This window comes from Erigeron canadensis, chromosome 7 (genome assembly GCF_010389155.1).
Source record: "Erigeron canadensis isolate Cc75 chromosome 7, C_canadensis_v1, whole genome shotgun sequence".
NCBI classification, from domain to species: Eukaryota; Viridiplantae; Streptophyta; class Magnoliopsida; order Asterales; family Asteraceae; genus Erigeron; species Erigeron canadensis.
Window position 1 is genome coordinate 10,289,416 of NC_057767.1, and position 10,679 is coordinate 10,300,094.

The following is a 10,679-nucleotide window of genomic DNA, read 5'->3' on the forward strand; positions in this document are numbered from 1 at the left end:
TGATGGAAAACCAAAAAGTGTAAATTAATTATTGCAGATTGAGGTTAAAGTGTAAATTAGGGATAGAAAACCAAAAAGTGTAAATTAATTTAGATTATTATTAAAAAAATTAGAGGATTAATAAAGATGAAGGATTAGGATAAAGGTGGGGGATTAGGGGTGCCAAATGTACCTCAGAAAACCAAAAAGTGTAAATTAATTTACATTATTATTAAAAAATTAGAGGATTAATAAAGATGGAGGATTAGGATAAAAAAAGAGATTAGAGGTGCCAAATATATAACAATATCCTCTTTTAGTTATATTATAGATAGATACCTAGCCACTCCACTAATTGGTGACAGTGAACATTTGTGAATAACAATTAACATTTTTTTTAAAAAAAAAACACAAAAAAAAAGTAATTAGCCGACTATCTATTTTAAGATAGTTTTTAGAATAAACATAAAACTAAGAAAATTTTAAATTGTAGTTTTGGAAACACTTATATTACCAATCATCAATAATAGATTGCTTGGTATTTGGAACTCAAAACCTTAATGTTTTGAGTTTAAGTTTTAGTGTGAGCAAAATCTTTTAAAGAAAAAACTTGTCGTTAGCCTCAATTTACAGTTAAAAAATTTACTTATATTAATTGGGAGAGTCTCACATAGTCTAGGATCTAATATAAATTAATAAAAATATATAAAAACTTCAAGCATGACAGTCATATACTTCACGTGCGTTACACACGAAGTTGCCCGAATTTTTGTTTCATACATTAGGTTAATTAAGTTTGGATCAATGTTATCATACATATATGTAATTTATTCATCATTAAAAACATTACAAAGGATTACAGGTTCCGAATTTACTAAACAAGTATTTACATTAAGACTTGAAAGTTTTCATTTCAATTGACCATAAACAAAATTAGAAAGCACGTCCTCAAAAAGCACGGAATTTCCAAGGTTAAAATCTTGTTTTAATCTATTATTGTTTGTCAATAGCATATACCCTAATAACTTAATAGATTTTCATTATTCATCAAAAGAAACTGTCAATACATTATTTCAAGTTCACAACTCTTTATATGCTAATTGTGAATCTATAATTTTTATTCCTTAGAATTGAAGATATGGTGACAAGAACATAGGGTTCAAAAGAAGCTGAACTTGATAGATTGGTTATTCGATAACGCATTTATTCAATATCTTGGTATATAGAGGTGGTGTTGCAGACGAGGCCTAGCTAGGGCTTTCAATGGCTTAGCCTTTGCTAAACTTTGAAAGTTTTCCTTGAGATCAATATGTGACTCTTTGATTGGCAACTCCCATGTGAATCCTTGTACAAGTCTAGCCAGTAGCATTATAGTTATAGTAGATCCTAACAACACTCCGGGGCACCCACGTCTACCAGTGCTAAACGATAACATGTGAAGATTATGGTCTGTTAACACTACTTCATTATTACCGTTCATGTGACGATCCGGGTTAAAAGTTAACGGGTCATCCCAAATATCAGGATTCCGTCCTAGCCCAATACGGCTTAGTATCACATGGCTACCCTTTGGAATAAAATATCCTGCAATAGTGGTTTCTTCAATTGACACATGTGGGAGATTGAAAGGTGCAACAGGGTGCAACCGAAAAGCCTCCTTAACACATGCTGTGAGATAATTAAGGTTAGGTATATCCGATTCTTCAACCAATCTATCTTTTCCTACAACATAATCAAGCTCTTGGATTGCTTTGTCGAAAATCCTTGGTTGGTTTATCATTTCTGCCATTGCCCATTCGATTGCATTAGATGGATTGTCAAATGTTGCTAACATAAGTTCCTGCGACACATTAATATATTAATCGTCAGCAAATGAAAAAAGTATCCACATACATATATATATGATGGTTAATTAAGACACCAGTAATTGTGCTTATCTTACAAGGATTTGGGATTTTATATGATCAACAGTCAATCGCGTATTTTGAATGTTGATGAACACGTCAAGCAAGTCCTCTTCTTTAGTCCTAATTCCATCTTTCCATTGTTGTATCCTCTCATCAACCAAATAATCTTGATGCTTCTTTGCAGTACGAATAGCATCCCTCATGATCTTCTCATGCCCATCAAGATCAGTTATCCATCTCAGCCATGGAAAGTAATCCGTCACACTAAAGGCATAAAGATAATTAAGAATCGTTAAAAGTGCACCAACATGCTCAATCTCTTCTTCACCAGGTCCACCATCCGCATTGCCTTTACCAAAATACCTACTCCCGAAGATGATATTTCTTATGACACTGCTTGAGTAGTGTTCCACTACGGTTCGTACGTTCACAACCCCGTTGGTGGCTGCAATGTTAATATGGCATCGGTTGTAAATGTACCTACAATACACATAACTTTAGACATTGTAATGATAAGTTTGAAAGCATGTACTTCCTATATCCATATTATGATATATAGTTTTTGAATGCTGAATAAAGCCTGGCCTGAAGTTTCCCTATAGCAAAATGCGACCTCATACGCTCATGATACAACAGTGGTGGTAGCTATACCCACCAAACTAAAAAGTGGACTCTCGTCTTATGAGTTAATTACTTTTAATTTATATTCTAACATGGGCTCTTACTAACACAAGATAAACTAGGGCAACTAGAAGCACATATTATTCATTTACCTCTCATTCTTACCTTTTTATAAGATAAACTGCATTTACAAATTTATTAAAATCTATTTGTTTTTAGCAACAAATTTAGGTTGCGCGACATTGCTTATTCATATACCCTCGTCGATTTTCAGAGAAATACATTGGGGAAAAAAGAACGTTTCTTTACTCTCTAGTCCTGTAAGTACCAAGTTACCCCAAGTACCCCATCTATATCTATCTACTAAGACCGCTCCTTATAGAACGTCTCCCCTCCATCCGCCGCACTTCCGACGCAGCCACCCTCCTAGACACTACTAGCACGACCTGTGTCCGGGCTCGCGTCGGGGGCTTTCTTCTAATTTCAGACGCATGTTTTGGGGCTTGTGGTAGGTCCCTTTTCTGATTAAAAGCCATTTAAAATATAAAAAAAACATTTTTAATCCCTGAAAGATATATATATATATATATATATGTGATGTTTGTGGAAAGATATATGTATATATGTATAAAAAAAAGTGTATAGGTATCGGTGGTTATGGTGGTGTTTTTATATATATATATATAGCATATAGGGGTTGGGTATTTTAAAACAAGTATTAAAATAAAACAAATAAGACATAATCTTGACCCTTGCATCATGGTTAAATTGATGCACGAAGATTCACAAAGCAATTGATGCACAATGATTTTCATGCTGCACGGTGATCTTCAGTGAAAAAAACCTATTTTTTTATTCGTTTTACTTTAATACTTGTTATATTTTACCTAAACCATATCATATATATATGTGCTGAAGAAGAAAACTATAGGAAAGAGACAAAAGTAAATTTAAATTTCAGTTTAGCCCTCCAACTTTTATCAATTTATGAAATAATAATTATAGATGGTTATTTCATAATTATAGTTTAGCCCTCCAACTTTTTTTATTTATGCCTTTTAGTTTAACGTTTAATTTTAAAATAAATGTAATGTGTTTTATGGTTTTTTTTTAAGTATTGTAATGTGTTTTTTAATAATAAAATGTGTTTTAATTATAATAAAATGTGTTTTTTTAGTTTTATGAAAAATAAAAATGATATAGTATAATAATGGATGAATAGTGTTAGAAGTGGGGGTTATAAGAAGGGGTGTGTCTTGGTATGTCTAGAAGTGATTAATAATGTTAGAAGTGGCCAGATAAAAGTAGTTTCTTATAAGGAGAGACCTAAATTTATTCTATAAATTAAATTTTATGTATCATTTTAAATAGTTCATAGAAGAAATTTTATACTATAAAAATATATATTTGCCCTTAATATCACTTTTAAAAGTATAAATAATAGTTTTATCAAGCCGTCTAGATTTTATCACGAATTTAAATAATAACACATAAGAACAAAATTATAACTTAGAAAGTATGTTACAGATTTAGATCTCAAAAGATCCAAATCAATAGGAATAAAAAATATTGCTAAAACTTTTGGATAATATCAAACACTATATATATATATATATAGGAGTTGAGTATTGTAAAACAAGTATTAAAGTAAAATAATTCGATAAAATCTTGACCCTTAGATCATGGTTAAATTGATGCATAAAAATTCACGAAACAATTGATGGACGATAATTTTCATGATGCATGGTGATTTCAGTAAAAAGAAACCTATTGTTTTATTTACTTTACTTTAATACTTGTTTTATTTTACCTAAAACCTATATATATATATATGTGTGTGTGTGTGTGTGTGTGTGTGTGTATGAGGATCTCCTATATATATATATATATATGTGGTAGAGATCTTGAAAGAAGGTGTCTTAAAGAGGGAAGAGAGAGAAGGTCCTATAGGCCAATTAAAACGCGACATGTGTTAAAATGAAAAAAAATGCGCGGTGGCATTTTTGTAAATAAATCAAACTTTTGTTAGCCTGGTTTTTGGTCAGCTTGGGTCTTGGTCAGCTTGGCTTATGATCAGCTTGGTAGGTCAGCTTGGTTTGGTCAGCTTGGGTTCTGGGTCAGGTTGGGTGGTCAACTTGGTCTGGTTCAGCTTGGGTTCTGATCAGCTTGGTTGGTCAGCATGATCAGTTTGGTCAGATTTGGGTCACGGTCTGGTTGGGTCAGCTTGGGGTCAGGTTGGGTCAGGTTGGGTTAGCTTGGAGTTGGAATGGGGCAGCTTGGGGTCTGGGTCAGGTTGGGTCAACTTGGGTTGGGTTGGGTCAGCTTGGGGTCTGGGTCAGGTTGGGTCAACTTGGGTGGGTTTAGCTTGACACAATCTACACAGATGTAGATTATGGGTTTTGGGTCAGCTTGGGGTCAGGTTGGGTGAGCTTGGTTAGCTTGGGTTGGGTCAGCTTGACACAATCTACACAAATGTAGATTAATCTACACGAATGTAGATTATAAGTTTTTGGTCAGCTTGGGGTTAGGTTGGGTCAGCTTGGGGTTGGGTTGGGTTAGCTTGGGGTCTGGGTCAGGTTGTGTCAGCTTGGTTAGCGTGGGTTGAGTCAACTTGACACAAAACTACACATAATCTACATAAATGTAGATCCCAAGCTGACCCAGATTCCAGACTGACCAAGCTGACCCATAACCCAGGCTGACCAATCTGACCCAATCAAGCTGACCAACCAAGCTGACAGACCAAGCTGATCATAACTCAAGCTGACCCAAAACCAGGCTGACAAAAGTTTGATTTATTTACAAAAATGCCACTGCGTTCTTTTTTTTTTTAAAATCCACATGTCGCGTTCTGATTGGTTCATAAAACCTTCTCTCCCTTCTCTCCTTAAGACACCTTCTTATTTGATCTCTCTCACTATATTTATATATATATATTGGTTAGAATAAATTAAATTTTAAAATAACATAAATAAAACAATATTCTTACTTAATTGAAAATCTTTACGTGCCATGAAAATCTTGTTCATCAATGTATATATACTAGCAAATTTACCCGGGTTCAACCCGGGCATTTTAATTAAAATATAAAACTATAAAATATGCATGTAATTTTTGTTATTAATTATAAATTGATATGGAGAAAATGAATTGAATAACATAATAATTATAAAAAAAAATTGTTTATAATAAAAAATTAGTAACTTTAAATAAGTATCTAGTGAACTATTTTTAATTAAATATATTTATGACATCATAGTTAAAATAAAGAGTTTTTAAGTAAAAATGTAGACTTGACACATCACAATTTTCTAAAAATACTTTTAAAAGACAATTGTCTTTTATTTAGTATAGAGATAGAGATATAAATTGATATATAGATAATGAATTGAATAACATAATAATTATAAAAAAAAAATTTTTTGTTTATAATAAAAAATTTAGTAACTTTAAATAAGTATCTAGTGAACTATTTTTAATTAAAAATATTTATGACATCATAATTAAAATAAAGAGTTTTTAAAAGACAATTGTCTTTTATTTAGTATAAAGATATATTCTTTATGAATCTTAATGTATTAGTTTTATCATGATCGAATGATATCATATCTGTTTTATTCTTATACTTTTATGCAATAACCAGCCCATTATACACATGTGTATTATATACACACTAAGGGTTTTAAATTCTTTATTGGTTAAGCTAGGACCCTTAACTAGATGAACTTTAAATGTTGAATTAAGATACTTAAATTAAATCGATATACATATATTATAATATATTTATTTATTATATATTTAATATTAAATTATCATTTATATATTGTATGAATTAAATATGAGATTATTATAGTAACATGAGGTTTTAAATTTATATACCTTTAATAAAAAGGTGCAACCATGATACTCTAATAAGTTGTATCCCACCCCTCAATAATTATATAAGTATTTAATTTAATTCAAATCAGTTTATCTTTTCAATAAACTCTTTTAACTAGATATTTACTTTACACAAAATCAAGACAAGTCGTCTCAAAACTTAAAATTATCATAATGTTCATTTAATATATCATCATCTTTCAGGTGTCACCTCAAACCACCATCAACCAAAACCAATCACCGGCAACTACCATATCCGGCCACCACCAGCTGTCACATCCAACACCACCAGGAGCCACATCTGCCTATCATATACATAAAGAGCTAAACACTTACACCCATGGATCTATAAACACACACATGGATAGAAAAGTGACATTTGAAAGTTGGAGAAAAATAAAAGAGAAAGAAAAGGGGCTACAGTAGTGGGCGGTGGTGGAGGGGCGGTCAGACAATGGAGGAGAAAGAGGTTAGGGGAGCATGTTGAGAGAAAAAAAAGATGATTTATAGTAGTAAGAACTTATATGATTCACAAATGTGTATGGAGAATGAGAGACATAAAATTATTATTAGTTATACAAAATTTAAATGATTAATAAATGTACGGTTTGTATATTTGGGATATCTTGAGACAGTCGCTTAATACAAAAACACATTTATTGAAATTAAGACATTAATTAATTGCAGGATACTCAATTTATTATATATATATATATATATATATAGATAAAATATTAGTTAATATGCAATCATGTTAACCACATTTATTATGAAATAAGCACTATATGTATAAATATAACATGATAGGAAACAAAAAATAATATTTTTTTTTGAAATATGTGGGATTAATCGCAGCGGAAGGTCTAAAACACATTATTTTAACCAGGTTCGCGTTAGAAAGTTTCTAATATAACAAATATCAACAATAATTAATTAATCAATTCTAGTTTAACCATTCTCTTTATAACGACAAGTTATCATACTCTTTTTTTAAACTACATGGATGTTTAGAATGCAACTAAAGACTTCTAAAAATGCCTGTATGTGATAAACATAATACTCTCAAAAAACTCATAATAATTCACTCTTACAAATTTAGGAAGTGAGAATTGAACCTAGTGAAAAATTTCCGAAGTTAATTTTATAACCTTATCAATGGGTTACCAATCTATTGGCAATTTAAAACTAGATATATTATTAATTACTATAAAGATATAAACTATTAATTTATATACAACATAATAGATTTGAATACTTAATAAAATTAATTATTATAACATTAAATTAATCTTGATACATCAAAACGTTTGTTAAAGTTAGAAATTAATTACAAAAACTGATTGCATGCATGACACTCAAAATTTTATATTTATATTTATATACATATATAAATTATTAACTAATATATGCAAGGATAACACTCTTAAAGTAAGAACGGTGAGAACACTTAAAAAAGTCATTTTTATACATTAAAAATCCATAAAATTAACATAGTGCATAACTAATTATCATTATCTAAGTGTTTAACAAAACATTGATCCGTCAAAATCGAAAAAATCATGTTTTTTGTTGGATGCATCATTTTGATGAATATGCATCCAAGATGCATGCACAAAACAAAAAACATAATTTATCGATTTTAACAGACGAATGTGTTGTTAAACACTTAAATAATGATAATTAGTTATACAATATGTTAGTTTTATGGACTTTTAATACATCAAAATGTATTTTTTTTAAATGTTCTCACCGTGTTTTTATTTTAAGACTTTTTTTATTTGATTGTCCCCCATATATACAAATATCTATGTATTAAAACTTACATATATTTATTTATGTATAAATATAAATATATCATGAGATCAGACTTTAAGAGTGAAGAGTATAATAATCCGATTGAATAATAGTAAAGTATCTTACAAAAATACAAGACACTTATTGACTTTAAGGCTTTACAAACTATATGGATAAAAATTTAATTTTATTGCTAAAACTTATTATAACAAACATATTATTATTTGATTAAAAAAAATTATATTATTCTATCCAAACCAAAATAAGTGTTAAATTGACATTATAAAAACATAAGTTTTATCTAGTGTGTTACATTGAAAAATAATCTACTATTTATTATTCTAGTTTAATGGGTTATGTGTAAAGCCATAAGTGTGTAACGTAATTCTACATTTTGTTTATTTTAATAATATGTATATCTTTTGATTGGATCATTATGCTTTTAGTTTTGAAAAACATACAATATTTGTATACAGACTTATATGATGAATTAATGCAATTCAAATCGCAATTTAAAATTAATAAAATAATAATACAATTATCCAAATGAATGATTTTAGGAACTAATTAATTGACAGCAGAGTGACTCGAAAGGATAAAAAAAAATATATGATTTTACATAGATATTTTAAATAAGTAAATTAGGCAATAAATTTTGAAAAATTATGTTATCTTTAGTATTAGTAGTGGATAAAAAAATTGTATCTTTCATATAAAAAGGTTATCTTTAATTTTTTTATTTTTTTTTTGATAAATATAGAATTATGAGTGTTAACAATAACATCTAATTTTTATTATTGATATATTATAACTTGATATGAAGAGTACCTAGCTATACGTTAACAAAGTATATAAAAACATTTCAAAATATTATATAGAAAAATTTAAAAGATTAGGAATTTTAAATAAGCATTAAGTGAGTTTTTTTTTAAAATATGACATCATATATAAATGAAAGATAAACATTTTTAAAATTTATAAGATCTTGACACATCTCATAATGTTTCTAAAAATAATTTTAAATAACAATCCTTTTTTATTATATATAAAGATAAACATAAAGATATAAACGATCCATCTTTTCTTAGTATCCAAATAAATTAAAAATTTAAAAGTCAGATACAACTTTAAAAATTAGGAACATCTCGTACACATGATAGTAACAGAAAAGTTCACTGAGTTAGTAAATTGAAATTTTTTTCATTAATACACAAAAAATTAAAAAAATGTATACCGCTGCATGCATGTGATGTGATTCTAACTATTAATAATTGTATTGCAAATTAAGATTTTTGCCATGTTACCAAAAATGTGGCATTGAGAATTAATGTTCTACTCATAAAAGTATTCAAATATTGCTAAAAATGGAAACAAGTAATCCACATTCTATAAATACATATATGCATATGATCATATATATACCTAAGTAGATTGTCGGATTCTTGCTGTCGCTTGTTTTGAAGCCACTTATGTTTAGCAACCGAAAGAATTTCCATGGCTAGAGTTTTTCTCATCTTCTTCCAATGATCACTCATTGGAACAAGAACCGTCGTCAAATAACCACCACTTGTTAGATAAGCAGACATGCAATCCGGTCGTGACGAGAAAATCCCATCTTTGTCCTTTAAGAACTCACAAGCTATCTTTGGGTCGCTCACGGCTATAACATGGACATTTCCTAGACGAATGCATAGGATCTTGGTGTTCATTTCATCCATCATCCTATGTATCCATCGGAAGGTGGGCTTATTTCGTAGCATGGCGATTATGCTTCCGATATAAGGCAATGGTTTTGGACCCGGTGGTAGGGGTTTTCGGGGTAAAGAAATATAGCACCTTGTGAGCAAGAACAAGAACATGGACAAGGAAAACAAAATAAAGAAAATCATGATGAATATATAGTATAACGAAAGATTTTTGACAAGAAGTTTAATTATGTGTGTATTTCGAATGTTGTATTGTTGTATTTACTACCACAAATATCATGGAATTTATAGTCGTGGATCATATGTGCCCCCCTTTTTTTTGTTAGACACAGCAAGTTGACCTACGCTTTTAAATAAGTTAATTACTGCAAATGGAAAAGAATGATGATCACTTTTACCTCACTTTAATTTAATTGTCACATACTACAAAATTTTATATCTAATTATACGATTTTTTCAATCTTAATTTACTATCAAATATTTACAACAAAATAATCATATTTATTTTAATACTTTTTTAAATATTATGATCACTAGTTATCCACACAAACTAGAAAGGGTACGTGCGTAAATCATCAACGGTGGCAGTCGCTTAATGGTGACGATGACAACGACGTGGTGGCGACCACACTGGTGGTGATGTGTTGTAGTTATTAATGCAAATGTAATTAAAGTAAAAAGATGTAGTATAATTATTTTAATAGTTGAAGGATCTTTGTTGCATGTAAGTTATTTCATTAAGGATATTGTGGATATATTAAGTGAAAATGTATAAATTGATGAATAAAAGGAA

General features: G+C 29.6%; 1 protein-coding gene across 1 annotated transcript; it reads right to left on the reverse strand.

The window, feature by feature from the left end:
• Positions 1-1,186: 1,186 nt before the first annotated feature.
• Positions 1,187-10,039, reverse strand: LOC122608944 (valine N-monooxygenase 1-like). Its single transcript, XM_043782012.1, has 3 exons — positions 9,603-10,039; positions 1,922-2,366; positions 1,187-1,819 (listed from the first exon to the last, which is right to left on the reverse strand). The coding sequence occupies exons 1-3, from the start codon at positions 10,037-10,039 to the stop codon at positions 1,187-1,189; spliced, it is 1,515 nt and encodes a 504-aa protein (XP_043637947.1).
• Between the last annotated feature and the right edge of the window lie 640 nt (positions 10,040-10,679).